Raw genomic sequence first — 22,122 nt, 5'->3', positions numbered from 1 at the left:
AACACAGCGAGAAAGTCGGCCCTCCAAGCAAGCGTACAAGTGAAGATGCGCCGCGACCATCTGCTCGTCGCTGGCAAAAAAGTTTATGTCCAGGATACGCGAGTGCTTGGTTGGGTCGAAAAGTACAAACAACCGGGAGTCCTCCACCATGATGATGATGCAGACGAGTGTGAGAGTGCGTCGGCCCCAGCTGCTGACCGACCAGTGACCAAGAGGAAAAAGCGGAACCGTGCAGCAGCGCAGCTCTCTCCTGAAGAGCTGCATGGGCCTCCTGAGCCCCAAGCTGGCCCGTCCCATTCGGGTTTTGCCACTGCGCCCCTCAATCAGCCAGAACAAAGCCAGACAAAGGCGGTGGGCAATCCTCGGAGGGGCAGGTCGGCGCGGAGCATCGAGAGGCTGAAGACCACCGAGGCGGCGAACAGCAGCGGCCAGTCGGACGGGGAATAAAGAAGCCTGAGCTCTTTGTCAAAGGTGAATCAATTCATTTTCAGTGTGATAAACAGTTTTTGCCTACCGATTTTATCAAAATCATTTGTTTGAACGCACAATCTATTGCAAATATTAATCACATGAGGTTGCTCAGACACTTCGTATCTAATAATTGCGTAGACATAATCGGAATCTCGGAAACATGGCTAAAAGAAAAGCATGATATCGACCAACAATTTAAAATTGAGGGTTACAAGTTAGTGCGGCATGACCGGCCTAAAACACGTGGCGGCGGCGTTGCTTTTTATGTTAAAGAGGGTATTAATTTTAAAATCGTGCTGCAGTCAGAGTGTACACTTTCTAGTTCAGCTGAATTCATTTTTCTTGAAATTAAGACAGAATCCAAAAGTTTACTGACAGCCATAGTTTACCGTCGCCCTATGAGATGCGTTAATTTTGACGCTTTTTTTCAGACGTTGCACAGCCTATTTCCACTTTTTGATAATTGCGTAATAATGGGTGATTTCAATGTTAACTTCGCGGAGCAGTCTGGACAACTCGATGGCCTATTAAATAATTTTAGTGATTTCGCATTGAATCGTTTGCCAATTAATGATACTCATGTAGCTTTTAATTCGACTACCACAATAGATGCAATTTTTCTCTCGTCTAATTTGTCATGCGCCGCTTTTGGGAAGTTAGCTAATCCACTCTCTCACCATAGTGCTCTCTTTGCGATTTTAAACGCCAAGATTGTTTTGAAAGATCAAGTTGTGAGATCCATTCGCGAGTTTCACAAAATTGATCTTGAAAAACTTCAGCAGAGATCGCATGAGATCGAGTGGCATGAGGGAATGGACGTGGCTTCTCTTGATCAGCGCGTCTCAAATTTTTCAAAAAAACTAATTTCTCTTTTTGATGAAGTCGCGCCCACAAAGAAAATCGTAAAATCGGTAAAATTTAAACCCAAATTAAAAAGAGACATTGATGAGCTTGCGAGAGAGCGGGACAAAGCGCGCAAGGTAGCCGAGAAGAACAAGTGTCTCGAGTCATTTAATAAGTATAAATCACTCCGCAATAAGGTTAAACAAAAAACGCTTAATTTCAAAAAGTCAATAATTTTCCAGTCCTTAAATGAGGTTGCTTCAACTAAGCACATGTGGGGCAAATTGCGTGAGCTAGGGCTGATGAGAGGAAAGACGGGAGGTGCGGATTTTCCTATTCCAGTGGATGAGCTGGTTGTTGGGCTCACGGTGCGGCGGCGGGCGGAAGTTTTGAGTCGTATTGACTTGGACTTTCGCCTGCCTCATGCAATCGTGGGCGGTGAGAAATTATATTTTAGTCATGTCATTCCACTGGAGGTAAAATACGCACTTCGCGGAATAGTCTCCTCTGCTGAAGGAGTGGACGCAATTTGTACCAAAATGCTTAAATTGACAGCTGACTCAATTTTGCCATCGTTAACAAATATTGTAAATGCCTCTTTACAAACAGGTCACTTCCCGTCCGAGTGGAAAAAAGCTATTTTAATGCCTCTACCTAAAGTTAGACACGCGGTTGCTTGTAATGATTTTCGGCCTATTAGCGTCCTGTGCACTGCGTCTAAAGTGCTTGAAAAAATCGTCCACGACCAGCTGATTACGTACTTAAATATACATAACGTGATAGACGAGTTCCAGTCCGGCTTCCGCAGGCAGCATAGCACGACCACAGCGCTTTTGAAAATCTCTGAGGACTTGCGGATTTCTAATTTCCGTGGTGAGGTAACCCTTATGGTTTTCCTTGATTTTTCAAGGGCGTTTGATTTGGTCGATCACGCTCTGCTGCTCAGGAAGCTGACGCAGCTAAATTTTTCTGATTCAGTTTTAAATTTTTTTAAAAACTTTCTAAGTGAGAGAGAACACGCGATTCGTGACAAGGACGGAAAATTCTCAAGGTGGGTCCGCATCGAGGCCGGAGTTCCTCAGGGGTCGGTGCTCGGTCCGCTTTTGTTTTCCGTCTATACCCACGACGTAGTGTATCTCTTTCAAAATCGGTGTAAGTACCATATGTACGCAGATGATATTCAATTGTATATTAATTGCAAGCCTGAGGAGTTGGAGCACGCTATTGCGGTTATGAACAATATTTTGTGCGACGTGGTCGCCTGGTCGGAAAAGCACGGTTTAAAGCTCAATCCGCGCAAGACGCAGGTGCTAGTTGTTGGCTCTGAGAGATCGCACTCAAAGCTAAACTTGGCGCAGTTAAGTAAAGTTAAAATGAACGACACTGAAATTCAATTCAGTGATGAAGTGGAAACTGGCTGTGTTGAATTTGACTATAGTGACAAAGTAAAAAATTTAGGAGTTGTTTTTGACAAGCATCTGAAGTGGGTGGGTCAAATTTCTAAAATATTTCAAAAAGTTTATGGTTCACTTAAAAATGTAGAAAAATTTCGAAATGTCACGCCAGAAAAAATAAGAATTAAACTAGTAAAAACTCTAATGCTACCCCATTTTGATTATGGTGATATCGTGTTCTGTAACCTTAGCGCGGAGCAACTGAATAAGCTGCAAGTTTTACAGAACAACCTCATGAGGTATATATTTGACGTCAAACGCGGGCAAAACTTGTCATCTTTGTATAAAAAGTGTCGTATCTTAAAGATTACAGACAGACGTCAATTGCATGTATTAACACAAACACATAAGATTTTGTACAATAATTGCCCTGAATATTTAAAATGTTATGTTACCCCCATGCGCGATGTTGACTTGATAGGCAGGTCCAGAGCTCATCGATTGAGGCTTCTGGCTCCGCGTGTAAATGTTACTGTGCCTGAACAGTGCTTCCAAGTGCAGTGCTATCGTCATTGGAATAGTCTTTCACCAAATTTGTGTATGAACGAGAATTCAAGTGCATTTAAGAAGAAAATTGAAGAAGCAATATTCTCAAGCTACCATTAATTATTACTTCCTTCCAAATGTTGTTCCTACATAATTGTATCATTACTTTATGGATGTGTGCTGATTTGGGGCAGAGTTGCCCTGTCAGCCCATAATAAACTTAAATTTTGAAACTAAAATTGTATCAGTTTATGAGCGTATTATACATGTTCTTCTCTTTTGTTGATTAACGGCATAATTTCAATATCACATTAATGTGCCCTTCCAAAGGCAAAGATTATTGGGAGAACTTGGATATTATTCCAATAAAATTTGTTGAAAACACTGTTTTTAATCTTGTTTTGAAAACATAATATATTCCACTCGGCTCATAATATTTCCCGTTATTACATATATTTTCCAATTTCGAACAAAAACAAATTTCAAATGTTATTTAATTGGCCAAAATTTTGATTAAAATGCCACTAAAATCACTAAAGAACCCACATAATTTTTTTCAAATTAAATTTTTCTTCTTATCCCTCATTATTCACAATGGCCAATTTTAATTATACTAAAAAGAGCATATTAAAGTAAACGTTCGCTCAAAAATTTATGGAGCAAAATTCATAATCGCATGATGCGCAATTCAATGTCCAACCGCATGTTCCTAACAACTTCTCTTTTCTCATGGCCAACAACGTGACATACATTTTACCTACACATGTGTTCCATGTGACCATTGTATTTGCAATCCAATTTCCGTTAATTGACTTATTCAGTGCAAGAAGAGGAAGAACGAAAAGCTAATAGGCCGTGAACTGGGATAAATTCAAAGGCGTTAACTAAAAGTTAGATTAGTTTTCTAAGTGCCTGAGCAGATCAGCCTGATATTTTTCATCTTTTTGCCTTTATTTATGATTTATATATGATTCATTTTATATAAGGATTACTGTAATCTTTCTATAATCTCCATCATAAAAAATTATGTTTTAGCTCTGATAGCGACCGTAATTTACGTAATTAACAACCCTCTATTTGGTCATATGCAGATATTTTAGCCACTGAAAAAAATCGTGCAATTGGAAAATAATACTTAAATCGTTTTTTGAATTAAGGCCATCAAAGTTCTGTACACACTGAAAATCTTGTTTCAACGCTGGATCGACAATAATTTGAATTTTTAAAAAATTGCAATTTCTGCGTGTATGTAAATTTATATATCAATTTAATCAGCTCAAGAGAGTTAAAACTAAATTCCTAACTAATGTGTAAAGCTTTGTTAGAAAAATTTCAATTGAAACATACTTATTAGATTTAATAGAAAATGTCGCAATCTGAAAGAAAAATATTTTAAACCTTTTTTTCTTTCAAGTGACACACAAAGCTTATGAGCTGGGGCAGCTGCATAAACATTTCCCTTGAGAAAGTATTATGCTCTTAATTTCTACGGTTCAAGACAGTTCTTAACTATCAAAAATCATCTTGAAGAATCTTGCGAGGAAAAATATTTTAAAATTAATTATTGGAATCCAGAAGAAGTGTATAAAATGGACCAATAAATAAATAATTAAATGCTTATTAAATTTAAGAAAAGGGCTTTTGTGTATATCATACTAGACTACTATAGAGATAGATATTTCAATTTGAGGTAATATTTAAAAAAATGCTTATTTTCAAGAAATAATAAAAGGCAGATATGATATTCACCAGCAAAATTGCATTTTATTTTAATGTGATAAATTTCTTACAATAGCAGAACAAAAATTATAAAAGCGTTGTTTGAACGGATCTTAAACATTAAGGTGTACACAAAGAGAGTTAATTGTAAGTTTAACATTTCTTCATATCGATTAAGAAAGTGTTGAAGTCTTTTCAGCTAATATTACATTAGAGTTTGAGGACTATATATATGTATTATCTTGAAATTCTTGAGATGATCTTTTCTCTTGAGGGACAGACGCGTACAAAACCTACTCAAATGAATCGAGTTTGATAATTGCCCAAAATTTGCACAAGAGATAACACAAAATCAAGCAAAGGCAGGAGGAATATGCTTACTCATTCAAATAGACAGACGCACTCACGCACTACAAGTCACATACGCATGTCTCACTTTGCTCGCGGCATTCAGATGACAGGAAAGGGGGCGCTCTGCAATCACCACATACTGTAGTCGAGATCTTCGTTGTCAAATGTGATGAAGAAGCCAAGCATGGTCAGGTACACCACCACGTTGCCAGACAATACAAGATAGCACGCGCCCCACTCAATCTGAAACACATCAATGAAATCAATTTTAAAAAAAGGGAAAAGAGGTGGAATAACATTTTTAAGCTAAGCATATTTTCATTGAACGCATCTCAACATGTTTTCAAAATTAAATCAACAGTTTGCAAGAAGTACTGTTTCACTTCTTGGTTAAGTAGTTCTTGTCACTCTAAAAAGTTGGCAAATTAATGAAGCAAAAATATAAAAAAATCATTACATACAAAATTACACTACTCAAAACTTTTCGACATTTTATTTTGGTTCATCATTTTTAAGTGAAAAATAATCTATTTAAAGTTTGACCGTATCTAATAGTCTTCAATCAAAGTTGAAGTATAGAAGTCAAATTCCTGAAAATGATACTGATCCTCAAATTCTTAAAAAAATCAGATTCTGCCAATGAAAATGGTTTTAATTGAATTATTTTTTACCGTTGGGGCACCGACTGGAGATCTAGCTAGCACAATAGGCAGGGCAAAGGCTGACACCACAATTCCCATAGTTAGGAAAATCGCCATTTCCATGCACGAGTTGTTGGATCCAGAATCATTGTACCGACGACCAATGAGAGTTGGTATTGGAGCTAAGCAGTAGAATATTAACACGAGCAGCGGAAACCAGTTGCTGAAACGGAATCAAACAAACATGATTCTTAATAAGGTTCTACAGTTTCAACACCAAATCTTTGTTTACAACTATTCAATAATGACATTGCTTTAAATGCCATTACAAAATTGAAAAATTGTTTTTTCAAAAGCATTGAGTATGTCAATAAGACATAATGTATTTTACCTGAATTGTGGGAGGGCGCATCCTAGGATGACTAGGGTCATTCCAACGGAGCCAGCAAACGCCAATAGGACAAGTCTGCAGAAATGATAAATATTTTAGAAACAAATTTTTCGATTAATGTTTTTGTCACTTACGCTGCATTAAGGAAGGCCCAAGTAAATTGATGAAATTATCATGGAACACAAAATTATTATTTATTGTTTGTTTTCTAAATGAGATAATTCGACTAGAGCGTAATAAAGTCACGTGCGAAACATCAGAGAAATGTCATCAACTACTTAACTGAGCAAGGGAGAAAAGGTTAATACGATTTTCAACAAAATTTAAGAAGCTGGAAGACAAAAAACGCGCATTTTCATATGATATGACATTCCCTGAGTCACTATCACTGTAGAGCATGCATGATTAATTGCGGGCGGGACGACAATCGCAAAAATTTTAGTAGAAATTCGATTGATTTTACCTTTGATGCCTGCCATCTTGCTGGGTAGGTAAACTTCAGCATTAGAGGCAACAGCAAAGCAAGTCGAGCCGTCTGTTCGATGACGTCACGAGTCGTTAGAGTGTATTCACATGAAATTTTCAAGCAAAGCTGCGTCGTATCTAAATAAAGTACACTGCGCATATGGATCTCGAATAATAGGAAGATCTGAAATCTCCCGTCAAAGCCAATGTGTTGTGCCAATGGGAGCAAACCAGGCAGACATTACTAAAAGTAAATGAAGACTCGAAGAGACGCCATATTAGCTACAGATGACACAGCAGGTTGGGTGCAGCAAAGGTCTGCTGTCTGCCTTAAGGGGCGGGCCTCTGATAAAAAGTTGTTTTCAATGTGGCGTCCTTGTTAGTGCTATAAAAGCCGACTGTTAACAACTCGCCTTGCCAAGAAGTGCAGCAGCGATTAGTTGGGACGAAGCTTGGATTTGTGACGCACAAAAAGTCTTTAACTATCCCGGTTTCCAGAATGTCAGCAGGGAATAAGTGAGTGGTATTAAATTGTGTTACCTTTGCAGCAACTACTGCCTAAATTTCGATGTGATATTTTGAGAAGAAACTTCAGAGTCGGAGTTTGAAACCGGTCGCTAGTATTGTTAGGTCGCGAATTTCACTCTGTCATCGTGGCGTTCTTCATCTGTTTTTACTCGAATATCTTAGACATTAAGGAAACTAGTCAATATTTTGGGAAATCCTCACTGCAGCACATTCAGAAATATTTGAATTAATTTTTGATTCGATAAAATTTGAACTGGCCCTAAGAGAGTTCCATAAACACAGTGCCACTTATCCGTGGATTGCGCTTTATGGTGTGTGGTTGGTGTGTACATAACAGCCCAGCCGCATAGGATGTTATTGGGACATCACCAATGCAAGTCATCTACATAGCTAAGAATGTCTATGAAAATTTCTCTTTGCGTCAAGCATCGTCACTGAGATGAACAGATCCAACCGTGTCATTTGCGCTGAACCCAAATTTCAGAAAATTACTAAGCACTGCGGGAAAAAAATCGACAGCCATTATGGAGGGCAATGACACTACTAATTCTTAATTAAAGAGTTACATAAACAATTGCACCCGAGAAACTTAAATCGAATTAGCCAATGTTCTGCTCGACTCGAATTGACCGGGTTCGCGCGTGTTAACAAATAATTGGGTTGATTTCCTAATCCTAAATTCAATCATGATGTTTCAGTCCTGACGATTTAGCCACCGCAATCCTCCGTCGCAAGGACCGTCCCAACAGACTCGTTGTCGAAGAGGCCAGCAATGACGACAATTCAGTGGTTGCTCTTTCACAGGTATAAATATTTTTTTTAACTTGGTTTTATTTTTCTGACCTATTTATGAATGCAGACAAAAATGGACGAGCTGCAGCTCTTCCGTGGAGACACAGTGCTCATCAAGGGCAAACGCAGAAAAGAAACCGTCTGCATCGTTCTCTCTGATGAAAATTGTGCAAATGAAAAAATCCGCATGAACCGTGTGGTGCGTATTTTATTTTGAATGGTTTTGAAAAAATTGTTTATTCATTTTGGTCTCAGGTTCGAAACAATTTAAGAGTTCATCTTTCGGATGTAGTGACTGTTCAGGCATGTCCGGACGTGAAATACGGCAAGCGCATCCACGTTTTGCCCATTGATGACACCATAGAAGGTCTCACAGGGTAAGAACAATTTTTCCTATTCGAAAACATTGAATAACGTTTATCTGATGTGTTTGATAACATGAAATATTATTTAAATTATTTAAACAACTAGAAATAAATAATATTATCAAAATTATTCAAAAACATCTGAGTAGAGAATAAAAACAGGAAATTTAACTACTATTCCCAGTTTATTTTTAAACTCGGTATTTCTTGATCCTTAGAAACTATTGTTACTCCCGTGATTTTATTTGTTTCTAACAAAATCTGTTTTATCTTGCAGCAACCTGTTTGAAGCGTACTTGCAGCCTTACTTCATGGAAGCTTACAGGCCCGTGCACAAAGATGACATGCTGATAGTGCGTGGAGGCATGCGTGCGGTTGAATTCAAGGTTGTTGAGACTGATCCCGCTCCATTCTGTATTGTGGCACCTGACACGGTTATCCACTGCGAGGGCGACGCCATCAAGCGCGAGGTTATTCCTTGTTTCTTTCCATTTCGTCCTGATTTTAACACAGAAAATTCTTAGGAAGAGGAAGAAAAGCTGAACGCGGTTGGCTATGACGACATCGGAGGTTGCCGCAAGCAGATGGCGCAGATCAAGGAGATGGTCGAGCTGCCCCTGAGGCACCCCTCTCTGTTCAAGGCCATCGGAGTGAAGCCGCCCCGCGGAATACTGCTCTATGGACCTCCTGGAACGGGAAAGACTTTGATTGCTAGGGCTGTCGCCAACGAGACTGGCGCATTCTTCTTCCTTATCAATGGTTTGTGCTTAACAAACTATTAAATAAATTAAAATCATTTAACCAAATTGTGCAGGTCCTGAAATCATGAGCAAGCTTGCTGGCGAATCGGAGAGCAACCTGCGCAAGGCGTTCGAGGAGGCGGACAAGAACTCTCCCGCAATCATTTTCATTGACGAGCTTGATGCTATTGCACCAAAGAGAGAAAAGGTGAAATGGATATTTTTTCTTGAGAATATTTTAGAGAATCGTGTTTAAACTCCACACTTCAGGAAACGTCCTGATGAGCCCGTAATCTTGTTCTCAAACACCCTTATAACGCGGAGGGTCAAATTGTGGTTAATTAACACTTTCTGAAAGCTCTTGACTAAGCCAATCCAATAGTGAGCAAATCTTGAAGATACAACCAGTTAACCCTTACTCAGAAATTTTATGATGTTTAAAAATTGGTCCGTCTGATACTAACTAAAACGAACTATTTTTATTTTTCAGACACATGGAGAGGTAGAGCGCCGTATCGTGTCACAGTTGCTCACCCTGATGGACGGCTTGAAGCAGAACTCTCATGTGATCGTGATGGCCGCCACCAACAGGCCCAACTCGATTGACTCAGCTCTGCGCCGCTTCGGTCGTTTCGATCGCGAAATTGACATTGGCATCCCTGATGCCATTGGTCGCTTGGAGATCCTGCGTATCCACACCAAGAACGTCAAGCTGGCCGGTGACGTTGATCTCGAACAGATTGCGGCCGAGACTCATGGCCACGTTGGCGCTGACATTGCGTCTCTCTGCTCGGAGGCGGCCCTGCAGCAGATTCGTGAGAAGATGGACCTGATTGATCTAGAGGACGACACCATTGATGCTGAGATCTTGAACGCCCTGGCTGTCACAATGGACAACTTTAGAGTGAGTTTTTTTTTAAATTTAATCCATTGGCAAGTCTTCAGTGTTTTTATACGAGCAAACATTAAAATTATAACAATTAGCAATAAATCGGAGAAAATCTACATATTAAACAATGATAACTTCGTCTTGTCAAGGAGAATCTGCATACCATACTTCACAATACTTGACATGCAAGACTTAAATTGATAAATTGGTCATTTTTCTAATATTTCCTTATCTGCAAAATAAATTTGTAGTTAAAAATATTGAGGTAATACTTCAGCAATAATTCCAATTCTGAATGATGAACAATTTTTCCTTTCTTGATCTTACTTTGATAGTTTGATTAGTCTTTCTGAGAGAATTGGAATTAGATCAGAAAATAAAATTTTCTTGATTTTTAGTCAATCATCAATATTATTACCTTCTATTTATACTAATTTGTTTGAATTTTCCCTGCGCAGTACGCTATGAGCAAGAGCACCCCGAGCGCTCTTCGCGAGACCGTGGTGGAGGTTCCCAACGTCACCTGGGAAGATATTGGCGGTCTGGAGAACGTCAAGCGTGAACTGCAGGAGCTGGTGCAGTACCCGGTGGAGCATCCGGACAAATTCCTCAAGTTCGGCATGCAACCATCTCGCGGTGTACTCTTTTATGGGCCACCTGGCTGCGGCAAGACCCTGCTAGCCAAGGCCATTGCCAATGAATGCCAGGCCAATTTCATCTCTGTCAAGGGACCAGAATTGCTCACCATGTGGTTTGGCGAGTCTGAGGCCAACGTCAGAGATGTCTTCGATAAGGTTAATATTTACAACAGATAATAATTGCTCTTTATCAAACGTTTGTGATTTTTCCACTAAGAGAAAAAGCTCCAGGAATATCGCGTGGAGTTGTGTAGTGGCTTGCTGTTTAGTTTGAATTTGTCTTGAGTTCATTTTCTTAATATCAAGCATGCTTATTTTTGGCTTTTTAATTTTTTTGGCAGATCGATTAACTTTCTGGTAAATATGAGTCATGGCTTTTCCAGGAAAGGAGGGATAGAAAAATTTTGCCTTCATAAGTAAAAATTGCAAATTTCAACAGCCTTCCGAAATTGCCAAGATATTTGCTCTAGAACTCAAATCCGCTGAATTGTAAAATCAAACTTGTAACCCTTTTGTAATTGGATTTTTTAAACATTTTTTCAAATCAGAAAAATCTTGCCAATCCAGATAACAATTTGCAAACAATTCTATTAAATTTGAGATATCAACATCTAGAACTGTAAAATCGTGACTATTGTAAAAAATTTTGTTGGGAAAATATATGAAACTCTGTAGGGTGGTAATAAGAAAACAATCATTTTTTCCGAATTTTTGGATGTGCTCTCCTTTAAAGTGTTTTTTTATTTTGTATAAATGAGCTTAAAACCTATTAAATTCTGTTATTATTTCGTTTGATATAGGCTCGCTCTGCTGCACCTTGCGTGCTCTTCTTTGACGAGTTGGACTCAATTGCCAAGTCGCGAGGCGGTAATGTCGGTGACGCTGGTGGTGCTGCTGACAGAGTCATCAACCAGATCCTCACTGAAATGGACGGCATGGGAGCCAAAAAGAACGTTTTCATCATTGGAGCCACAAACCGACCTGGTAAGATAACTACGATCCCCCCAAGAATCAAAACCTTCATATTTATATCCTCTTGTACGTCAGATATCATCGACCCCGCCATCCTGCGCCCAGGCCGTCTCGACCAGCTGATCTACATTCCACTGCCCGATGAGAAGTCCAGGGAGGCCATTTTCAGGTCGGGATTGCGCAAGTCCCCTGTTGCCAAGGACGTGGACCTCAACTACCTGGCCAAGGTTACCCACGGATTCTCTGGCGCCGACCTGACTGAAATCTGCCAGCGGGCTGTCAAGCTGGCCATCAGGCAGAGCATTGAGGCTGAAATTCGCAGGGAGAGGGAACGGGCTGCTGGTCAGGCCATGGAGGTGAGTTAACCATTTTAAGCACACTTTCAAATAGGTGTAGACTGTTTTTGTCAATGAAGTTAAAAATTTCATGCCAGATTAAGAATTTTCATTACCTTCAATGAAAAAATTCGCTTTCAATAGTAGCTATCCACTTAAATTATTTGCCTGATTTATTTTATTATTTTACAGATGGAGGACGAAGAAGACCCCGTGCCTGAGATTTCGCGGGCGCACTTTGAGGAGGCGATGCGGTTCGCGCGCCGCTCGGTGTCCGACAATGATATTCGCAAGTACGAGATGTTCTCGCAGACCCTGCAGCAGTCTCGCGGATTCGGAACCAACTTCCGCTTCCCTGCATCCGCCGGCAATGCAAGCAACCAGCCTCAGGGAGGTCAGGGTGCTCCTGACCGCGATCAGGCTGCTTTCCAAGACGAAGAGGACGACCTCTATGGTTAATCTCTTTTGTTGGCCGCAGCAGATCAAGCAAGGAATGCGTGAAAAATAGTTGAAACTTTTTATTTTGCAAAATGATCGTTAATTTCTCTTCAGTAAGTTAATTATATGCGATCAGTCTCCAAGTGTAATTCATTAACAAATCAGTAATATTTCTTTTAAGGATGTCACTTGCGTGGCACACCAAGTAGTTATTTATTGTCAACATCGCCGCGTTTATCGCTAATGGAGACCCGAGATAATTTCTTCATTCTAGATTTGCAGCTTGATTTTTATATATGCATTTCTAAGTTAAACTGTCAACTACGGTATTGCTGAAGGACAACTTGAACACCCTGTATGCACTTTGAAATAAAAGCTTTGAAAAATTCAACAAGACATTCCGTTTTTTAAATTTCATGCTCTACACGACTAACAAAGAAGATTCGTTCCACTCTAACCAGCCACATTATGCCTAAATTGTGTTGTTTCATGAAATCTGAAGAAAATGACAGTTAAAATTTATATTCTAGCATCAGTTTTGGGTGTTAGTACGGCACCTTATGAAGAATCCCATGTTCAAAATATGGAAAGGGTACTTTCTCCAATCATGAAGAAACTTTGTGTGCAGACTTCCCTATACAAGGATTGATCAATGTTCTATAAAATAAAATTTTCAATTTCTGACTAAAATGTTTTATGGATGGGACCAGAAAACACCTCATAGCTCATCAACAATTATTGTATTAACTAAAACAATTGCTGAAACTTCACCAGTTTAACAATACGTAATGTAACGTAGTTTGGCTATACATCTAAATTTTTAAAAGCTGTCTATAACATTAATGATTAACATTTAACTTCATTTTCCCACATATTAATAGTAACAACAATTTACAAGTAGATAAATCCAATTTTATGACCTTTAAAATTAATTAAATCAAAATATTAATAATATCATTTGAGGATCCTGAGGTCCCCTCTGGTAAAATCTCCTCGAGTTTTGGAAAATAAAAGTATGACCCATCATTTAATTTGTATTGTTAAGGGGAAACTGTTTATCATAAATCAAAACGATTGAACAATGTGCTTGAAATTAATTAAGTTTTTCCGAAATGTTTGCCCAATTTATAACTTGAGAAAAATTCTAGATTAAAACTTTAAACTACAGGTGGTATATTATGTAAACACTATATATATGAGGAAATAAGTACATGGCAGAGCAGAATGTACCCAGGGTAAATGGATTTTGAGATGAAAATCATGGAGCTTGATTTAAAAAGGATTTGGGTTGTAAGTTTATTTGTTCTTTTTGCCATACTTTATTCTATTTTTGAACTTCTTGGGATTAATTCCAAACGCTTTAAGCCTAGCATCAGACATGTCACTGTAACTGTCCGGTTTGGCCTCTCTTTTGTCACTTCTTCTCTTCTTAGGAGGTTCCTCGGCTCTATTCTTTCTTTTCATTTTCTTTTTGGGTTCACTCTTGGATTGAGGAACTTCAAGCTCAACTTTAGCAGGTCCATTCTCTGGTTCAGCTATTCCATTCAGTGCCTTATTTTTATTCTTCTTTTTCTTCTTCCGCTTCTGCTTGGCGCTCGCTTCTCCATCCTGCTCTTCTTCCTCGCTGAAATTTTTTATTTGGCAAATTTAAATTACAAGTCACCGTTTAATTAGTCAAGATCATAAACAAGGGGGAAGGCAATAGTAGCAAAAATGACTTACTGTTTAAACAGGCTGGGAAGAATTTTCCTCTTGAGAGCCTCCATGTTTGCTTTCTTGCCGTACGCTTGCACGTCGTACATCTCGTTGTCTTGGTTCCTGTACATGCAGGTTTTTTTCAAGGAGCACCACCGGTTAAGTTCCTTGTCGTCAGCCATCAGGATCTCCTCGATGGTCAGGCCGAAACTGTTGGGCACCACTTCTCTGTACTTGAAACGCGTGGGCATGTCGCCGATCAGGTCCTCGTAGTCCATTCCATAGTACTCGTCCAAGTACTTGTCCACTTCCTGCTTCTCTCGCTCAAACTCAGGCTTCTTCTGCGCCAGTATCTCAGCCAGCTTGGACCTCTTCTTTTTCTTCCTACGGCTGCTTTGATTCTCGAGCATTTCCCTCTGGAAGTTTTTGCTCGGATCAAAATCGCAGTCCATGTTGAAGTCGGCATCTTCACAATGCGGCTCATAAGTGGAAATGCCTTCTCCACCCTCGTCGCCACCATACTGGTCCCAGTTTTCTAAACAATTTAATCAGTATGAGTTTTAGAGACTAGTGCCAATAACGTACCCAGCTCTAGCTCCTTGTCCAGGTCTGGAAATTCTGGCTTTTCTTCTTCCTCTTCGGCATCATAGAATTCCTTGTTAAACATGTTTTGCATATTTCTGTCGTGCTTCTCAGGATCAAAATCCTCATCCAAATCAATGCCCTGTGATATGAAAAATCTGGTTTTTAACTAAATTTAACTGATGTGAAAATGTGCGTAAGTTTAGGTAGCATATTTCTTGACAGTGTAACGAGTAATTGTATATCACTCCTTTAAGTTCTTGTATGATTGATATGTTTCGCCATATCAGTTGTTGATTTGTTTACGAAGCATGTTACACTGAAGGCGTTGAGGGATGCAGCAGCAAAGAGTGTATGCGAGGCACTAGAGAGTGTATTTTACTTGTATGGAGCGCCAAAGTTAATCATTCAAGACAATGCTCAAATTTTCAAAAGTGAATTATATAAAAGTTTAGCCAAAAGGTTCAATGTAGATTTACAATTTACACCAAGATATCATCCGCAAGCCAATCCAGTAGAAAGAGTTAATAGAGTATTTGAGACTGTTATGCGTTGTCATGTAAATAATAACCAGAAGGAATGGGATTTATATCTGCCACAGATAGCTTTCGACATAAATAATGAAAAAAAATTCAGATTATTTTCTGATTTTATGTTTGCGCTAACATCTTCTATTACTCAAATTAACTCTAACTTGTTACAACAGGACAATTTTGCAATGCGCAAAAATGCACCACCACTGAATATTTGTGCAATTGACCAGCCAGAAATACTCTTGGTGTTTTTATAGCAGCAAGGACCTACAAAATAGCACCTTGCATTTTTTCCCTAACTTCATGATTAGTTGTTAACTTTGTTTCAAGTTACAATTATAGAAGCTATTAAATGTGTGATTTTTACCTAAGCGAGGCTCTCCAATTTTCCAAAAAGTATCTATAGTAAACGTGATTTTTGTCTTTCAGCCCTGACTCTATTTTTAGAGGAAAAAAATAATAATGTCTGCGAAAATCCCAAAAATGCAGAAACGTGCAACCATTGTATTGTTTTAGATTGAAATTTTTTACTGAAAATCCTAAAAAACTGCTAAATTGAAAAAAGACCTGTTCTTTACTCATATTTTAAAGCATGGCGATACTAGAAAAAAATATGTTTGAGCAGTAAGGGTCCTACCTCAAACGGGATGTCTGAGTTTCCAGTGACTTCCTTCAGTTTATTTAGCCTCTCTTCCAGCTCCTTCCGCTTGATTGCTTTGAGCTGCTTCAGTTCCTGCCTCTTCTGTTCCTTTTCCATCTCCTTCCTCTCTTTCACTTCTTCCCTGTGCTGCTTCCTGTGGTCGTCTTTAAGTCGCAGAGAGCCTGTCATTGTCCTTGGGTAGCGCTTCAGAAATTCTTGATCTGGCTCCTCGAACCGGAAGTTGTACTTGTGTTCAAACTGTTCCATCTTATTCTCCATTTCTTCATCAGATGATTCTTCTTCTGGTTTGTGAGCTGACCTTTTCAAGAACTTCCTACCTGGCTCTTCAGAATCTAAATATCTACAGCAATAAACAGGATATTTAAATGGGATTTGGCATTTTAAATTCAGACCTCTTATTCAGAATATAGTCCCTCAAGAATGCCTCTCCCTCGTCCAATTCTGGATTGTTCCAGTAATTTTTCAAAGCACCCAATTCAGACTCCTCCTCTTTGTCATCAAGCTGGTCCTTCTGACCTTTCAACCATTGCCGGAAGTCTTCCTCTTCTTTTTCCTAAACATTTATACATAGTTTCAAGCAAAAGAAGAAAACAAAAAAGGCTAATATTAACCTTTTCTGCATTGCTCTTTGTTTTCGGCTTGAACAGGCCACCAATGCCAGTTTCGTCTTCTTTGTCACTGTCATCCTCAAGAGCGCTTTTGAAGCTTTGCTTAATTTCCCTCTGCTCTTGAACAAATGTCGGCGAATAGGACCTCTCTATCTGGTCTTCATCTGCAAAACATTTGAATTATTTATCACTTTTGATTTTCTAATTCCCAAATCATGGTAAACCTACCTTCATTTTCACTGCTGCTGACCAAGCCGCCATTCTCCAGCAACATTTTCCTCTCATAGTCTCTCAAGTACATTGGCTTTTCATCCGTCTTTTTCTTATTTTTACTTTCATCCTCACTTGGCTCTTTTATCTTGAAAAATGTAGTTTTCTCATCATAGATTTTCGGGTCCTTTTTCTTGAGACAAGCGAGAGTTTTGAAAAATTGCTTCTCCACGTCGGCAGTAATTTCCTAATGTATACAGAGTCGATCATCATTTAAATTCTCAGGTGAAGGCTTCAGATAAATAAGTTACATACCCTGGCATCATCATCTTCGTCTGTCGAAGAAGATTCTTCATCATCTTCATTAAAATTTTTCAGTGGCTCCTCGCCATACCGATCGACGACTGTTGACAAATTCAAATAACAAGCATGGCTTAAAAACTCACATGCTTTTTGTTAGTTCACTTACATTTCTGCAGCTCCTCTTTTCCCCTCCAATTATTATACTTTTCTGCGTAATTCTCATTGATTTTCAGGTTTGTTTCCTCCTCCGAGTCACTGCAATCAAGCAAATTTATGCTTTTCTTATTTACCATGCTGCTCTTGCCAGCCATGTTTATTTACGTCTTGCAACTACTGTAGACGTCACTTCCGACCACCAATCAGATCAGTGGATAGAACTGTGTCCCACCAATAGCATGTGGCGCGGGGAAATTCACAGATATTTAAAGGAACAGCTCTCAACCAGTGATGTAGATTGCCTTATTCAACACAAACACTCAATATAATATGATACATATTATAACATACAATATATATATAATTCCGATTGCCTTCTGGAATATAATTAATAGATTAAAATTTAACCACTGGCAAAAAACATCAAGTGTTTTTGCTCATTTGTCAAACTTAAATATTAAAAAAATATAATTATTAGTACCCTTCCACTAATAATAAGACAAGTCTTGCTCAATGTGGACTCAAAATTTCAATTATTTATTAATTTCCCGCATCACAATATTTTTAGCTCAAAAAAGGTAAAAGGTAATTTTATTAATAACACTCAAGTTTGCTCTCATGTTTATATTTAAGTTTTGCAAGGTGGACTCCAACGCAATGCCATAACATAGCTTCCAGTTCGAGGCGATAAATAATAAGTTTATTTTTAGTTCTCCATGATACAAAAGAGTGGAATCATTTTCAATGAACCATTATTTAACGCTTCAGTGACTCTCGCCTTTCTTTCCTGCAACCCGCTTGAATTCTCCCATGTTGGTTGTGCAAATGGGTGAGCCCAAAATTACCAGATGGTCGATTTGCGTTGTCTCGGTGCCAGCCTGGTTGCTGCTGATGAACAACTGAATGTTTTGCACGTTTTGGAACTTGACAAAACGCAAATTCATTGGAGCACCTTCCAAGTCCTTAGCAGTCAATCTGAAAAAAAGCAATTTGAATTTACATAGATTTCTATTATGTAATCATTCAGCAATTAATTACTCTAATTCCTGCACGGCTTGATTGGATTCGGCAGCATCAAAGTCAAGGGTGCGGGGCTGGTTGATGAAAATCTTGACATTCTTTGGGCCTTTATCTTGGGGTCCTTTGAATTTGATCGAATGCACTTTGACAGCTTGGTTAAAGGTTAAACTGATTATCAGCTGCAACAAAAAAATACCAAATTTAATTTTCAATCTAGTAACATTTCCAAGCTAAAATGCAAAATTTAAGGGGATTCTCAAATTTTTAAAAATAAGAAATTTCAGGCAAATCATGATGAAATTTAGAACGCAGACTGGTGGAGACTCCTTGACGAGATGATGATGAGACAAATTGATTTTGTTAGTTCTGACCTTATCCTGGTTATTTATGGATTTAACACATGCAGCAAGTTAACAGCTCATGGCTCAACAATATCTTTAGCAACTTTTTAATCAGTTAAACAAAGTAATTCATAACAATTCAATAAAATCATTTAATAATATTATTCTAATAAATTAAATGTAATTTAAAAAAATGAAAAAAGGGCGGTGGAGGGAGAGTGAGCAAGCGAAAGAACGCTCATTGTCTCCCCTCCACACATAGCAACTAAGGTAAACAGCGCAAGCGCACATAATCCACTTTTCTCGCCACTCCCATTGGAGTGACTAATTTACAGATTGATGCCTCTTGATTGTTTACCCCCAACACCAAACACACCTAGAGGGATCAGCCTAGTATGCGTAGATGGAAGCATCTTGTTCTCACATACGCTAAGCTCCAAAAAAGGGATGGGAAAAATAACAATTTGGTTGATCATAATAAAGATCCGAATAAAAAAGCAAAATCACCTGTTCATCACAGTCAGATTCAAGGAAGTCGCTTGAACTAGTTAGACAATCGGCCAAAGGGTGTTCATCAGATTCGTTCATGCACTCGCACTGCTGCTTCAGGATAAAGGTGTTCAGGTCCATCTGTATAAATTACAAAAGTAATTTGGCCATCCTTTTCTGCTCAAAGCGAAACCTACGTGTCCAGCAACCCCAGAATCTTCCTCAGCCTCATCAGTGCCGTAATACTGCTGGATTTTTGCCTCAAGCCCGTTCGGGTCGGCACCCTGCAGTCTGTCCAGCTTGACTCGGTTTCTGTAGAATATAAAGGTGGGCATGGCGGAGACACCCTGGTTGCCTGCCGTCTCCTGGCACTCGTCCACATCCACTTTGAGAAAAACTGCTTTAGGGTACTTGTTGGCCAGAGACTCAAACACCGGGGCCATCCTCTGACATGGGCCACACCTGCAAAGCATCGATCTCGTAAATATTTGCTTCTATCATAAGCCATTATCCATCACACCATCACAGATCATTTAGACCATTAGGTTAATTAATTCACTTAACATGATCCAAGTGTTGCAACATTTCGGAGTTAAATATTGCGTATATACATACATTTAACAACAGGATAAGTTGATTGTTGCAATTGTAAAAAAACCTTAACTATTGCAACATAATAATTGACCAATACAAAATAAAAATTAAGAAGTACATAGTGTATGGTAAAGTTACAGTTTCTGCCGGGTTACACATCTCGCCAGTTCTTATGAGAATCCCATGTTAAAGTAGGGGTAAGAAAACTGTAACTCGGCGGCGAAAACTGTGACTTTTCCATAGTAGATAGTAGATAAAATAATTTTATTTCCATACCAAGTAGCGGTGAAGTCAACGACTACAAGTTTAACTCCAGCTGAGTTGAGCTCTGCTTGGAACATCGCATCGTCAGCTATGACTCGAACCATTTCGATCTGATTTCTCTCTGTTCCACAGTCAAGTTAGCCTACAAGAGAATGCGTTTGCTGTTTTTCCTGAAAAAGATTAGCTGACCTGAAGGGATGACACAGCTTGAATGCCGCACGTAAGGAGAGTAGAGACTAGGAGGCGACATTCGGTATCAAGCTGATACCCTACTATATGCACGCCAGCTTTATTTGCACGGTGTTAGTATGTTGCTAAGCAACGCGACTGATTCCTAGTAAACAATCAGTCTAACAATGGGTCGCAATATCGGAAATCGCAGGAAAGCCCCGAAATCTCGCGTTCGGGACGGATACAGACCTTCGGACAGTCCGATGGATCGCCAATAAGAGCAAAAGTCTTCAGGTTAGTCTGTTGTGTTTGCACACCTGGTGCACACTAGACGAAGCTTGTTTAGCTCACCTACTAACATGACTCGCGGCTGACACTTTTGCTGTTATTGGCGATCCATCCGACTGTCCGAAGGTCTGTATCCGTCCCGAACGCGAGATTTCGGGGCTTTCCTGCGATTTCCGATATTGCGACCCATTGTTAGACTGATTGTTTACTAGGAATCAGTCGCGTTGCTTAGCAACATACTAACACCGTGCAAATAAAGCTGGCGTGCATATAGTAGGGTATCAGCTTGATACCGAATGTCGCCTCCTAGTCTCTACTCTCCTTAGCCGCACGGATGTTAAAAACAGTCACACTCCCCCCTCTTTGATTTCGACGCTTTGCGTGTTGCGCTTGTGACGTCGTTCGATTTGAACGGATTTTGCGCGAGAGGGGCATGCTCATAAGATTTCAATACGACTATTATGTTCAGGGCTTAGGCCCTTTTCTGCGGCGAAGCCTCTGCCTACTTGGTACAAACATAAGCAAAAAATTGTGTATTTGATTTTCTCGATTTTTATTCCATTTGATGGAGACTTTTCGGCCGGTTTTGCTGCCGATCTATTCTTGCGAAACTAGGCAATGAATTTTATTATCTGAATTTACGCATTTTCATTTTATTTTGTTTTCAAAAATTTCAACTAAATTGGGAATAGGGAGTAAAATTTCAAGGCTATTCAAACTCATGTATGGAAATAAAATTAATTTTGATGGCTAAAATAAAGTTAACTCTTGTCATTTTAGAAATTTTCAGTTGAAATTATAAAGCTAAACAAAAGCTTAAACAAAAATTCAAACTTAGTAGTCAAAAATGTGTTAAAACAAAACAATAAGAGTAGGTTTCCGCGTTATTTTACTGCTTTAACAATGGGTAAAATGGCTTAAAAGTTCATAGGACTGGTGAGTGGTGATTTTTCAGCCAAAATCGCAAATATCTTGTTTTGAAATCTCTCCTTCCTTAAACTTGTATGACTCACTCTCCCACCAAAGGTCAGGGCATATCTTTAATATCACCGTGCCCAAAACTCAGTAAATTAAATTAAACATTTTACAGCTTCGAAGACTCAAAGAAAATTTTATGAATTTATTTCAGCGTGTACGTGGTTTTTACGCGCCTCCTTGGAAATTCTAAGCTCAGGAAAAAAAATAAATAAAATGACCTTGATAAGCTGGACAGCTATAAATCAAAAATTTCTATCATGTGTCAAAATGTGACGCGTGAAACCCCATTAATTGTACACACTTGCTTTCTAGTCATTTTGTATGTTTTTGTGACCAAGCGTAAATCCCCAACAACGTTGAAGACCCATTGGTGCGTACACTCAGCGGTTGGCAAAAGCTGGGGAACTGGTCATGTTCTAACATGCATCTCTTTTACGCTACCTTAATCCTTCTGACGCTTGAATATGTAAATATATTTCTGTTTAAAAATTAGGTGCCGGCAAAAACGTGTATTTTCAGTTTCCGACACTTACTGTGGGAATTAAGAGGGATATAATTAAAATTGCAGTGTTCAATGGTATGCTAACAGGCAGCCAGAATGGTTATTTTCATAACAATTGGTTGCAGCTAAAGCCTCACGCCGAATGCACATTATCAAATGTTGCGGAATTAAATCTTGCGATGGAACTGCGAATCTAATTGTCGGCAGTA

General features: G+C 39.0%; 4 protein-coding genes across 6 annotated transcripts in view; 1 reads left to right on the top strand and 3 right to left on the bottom strand.

Annotated features, from left to right (window-relative positions):
• Positions 1 to 4,993: 4,993 nt before the first annotated feature.
• The window catches only part of LOC135934237 (leptin receptor gene-related protein), a 73,895-nt gene continuing 56,766 nt past the window's right edge, over positions 4,994 to 22,122 (bottom strand). Inside the window, exons 1-4 of one of the 3 annotated variants that reach the window (XM_065475820.1) lie at positions 6,820 to 6,838; positions 6,357 to 6,431; positions 5,996 to 6,188; positions 4,994 to 5,567 (exon numbers count right to left, since the gene is read on the bottom strand). In XM_065475820.1, the coding sequence (XP_065331892.1) occupies positions 5,454 to 5,567; positions 5,996 to 6,188; positions 6,357 to 6,397 (348 nt within the window). In that variant the 5' untranslated portion in view covers positions 6,398 to 6,431; positions 6,820 to 6,838 and the 3' untranslated portion in view covers positions 4,994 to 5,453. Of the gene's footprint in view, positions 5,568 to 5,995; positions 6,189 to 6,356; positions 6,432 to 6,490; positions 6,665 to 6,819; positions 6,839 to 22,122 lie in introns of those variants that run through there. The other 2 variants (XM_065475819.1, XM_065475821.1) reach the window with 2 other exon arrangements.
• On the top strand, positions 7,177 to 12,914 carry TER94 (Transitional endoplasmic reticulum ATPase TER94). Its single transcript, XM_065475816.1, has 12 exons — positions 7,177 to 7,337; positions 8,048 to 8,153; positions 8,209 to 8,340; positions 8,397 to 8,518; positions 8,784 to 8,976; positions 9,031 to 9,265; positions 9,321 to 9,454; positions 9,737 to 10,150; positions 10,594 to 10,929; positions 11,574 to 11,757; positions 11,821 to 12,101; positions 12,273 to 12,914. The coding sequence occupies exons 1-12, from the start codon at positions 7,321 to 7,323 to the stop codon at positions 12,537 to 12,539; spliced, it is 2,421 nt and encodes an 806-aa protein (XP_065331888.1). The 5' UTR covers positions 7,177 to 7,320; the 3' UTR covers positions 12,540 to 12,914.
• On the bottom strand, positions 13,785 to 17,448 carry LOC135934235 (protein KRI1 homolog). The gene is made up of 9 exons (XM_065475817.1): positions 17,277 to 17,448; positions 17,123 to 17,211; positions 16,826 to 17,054; positions 16,601 to 16,761; positions 16,382 to 16,542; positions 15,966 to 16,329; positions 14,799 to 14,937; positions 14,241 to 14,748; positions 13,785 to 14,142 (listed from the first exon to the last, which is right to left on the bottom strand). The coding sequence occupies exons 1-9, from the start codon at positions 17,419 to 17,421 to the stop codon at positions 13,815 to 13,817; spliced, it is 2,124 nt and encodes a 707-aa protein (XP_065331889.1). The 5' UTR covers positions 17,422 to 17,448; the 3' UTR covers positions 13,785 to 13,814.
• Txl (Thioredoxin-like) lies at positions 17,773 to 20,187 on the bottom strand. Its single transcript, XM_065475818.1, has 5 exons — positions 19,987 to 20,187; positions 19,314 to 19,578; positions 19,135 to 19,257; positions 18,305 to 18,465; positions 17,773 to 18,241 (listed from the first exon to the last, which is right to left on the bottom strand). Exons 1-5 carry the CDS (start codon positions 20,076 to 20,078, stop codon positions 18,031 to 18,033), a joined length of 852 nt encoding a protein of 283 aa, XP_065331890.1. The 5' UTR covers positions 20,079 to 20,187; the 3' UTR covers positions 17,773 to 18,030.

Source organism: Cloeon dipterum, chromosome 1 (assembly GCF_949628265.1).
Source record: "Cloeon dipterum chromosome 1, ieCloDipt1.1, whole genome shotgun sequence".
Classification (NCBI taxonomy): domain Eukaryota; kingdom Metazoa; phylum Arthropoda; class Insecta; order Ephemeroptera; family Baetidae; genus Cloeon; species Cloeon dipterum.
This window is presented reverse-complemented; position numbering and strand designations above follow the sequence as displayed.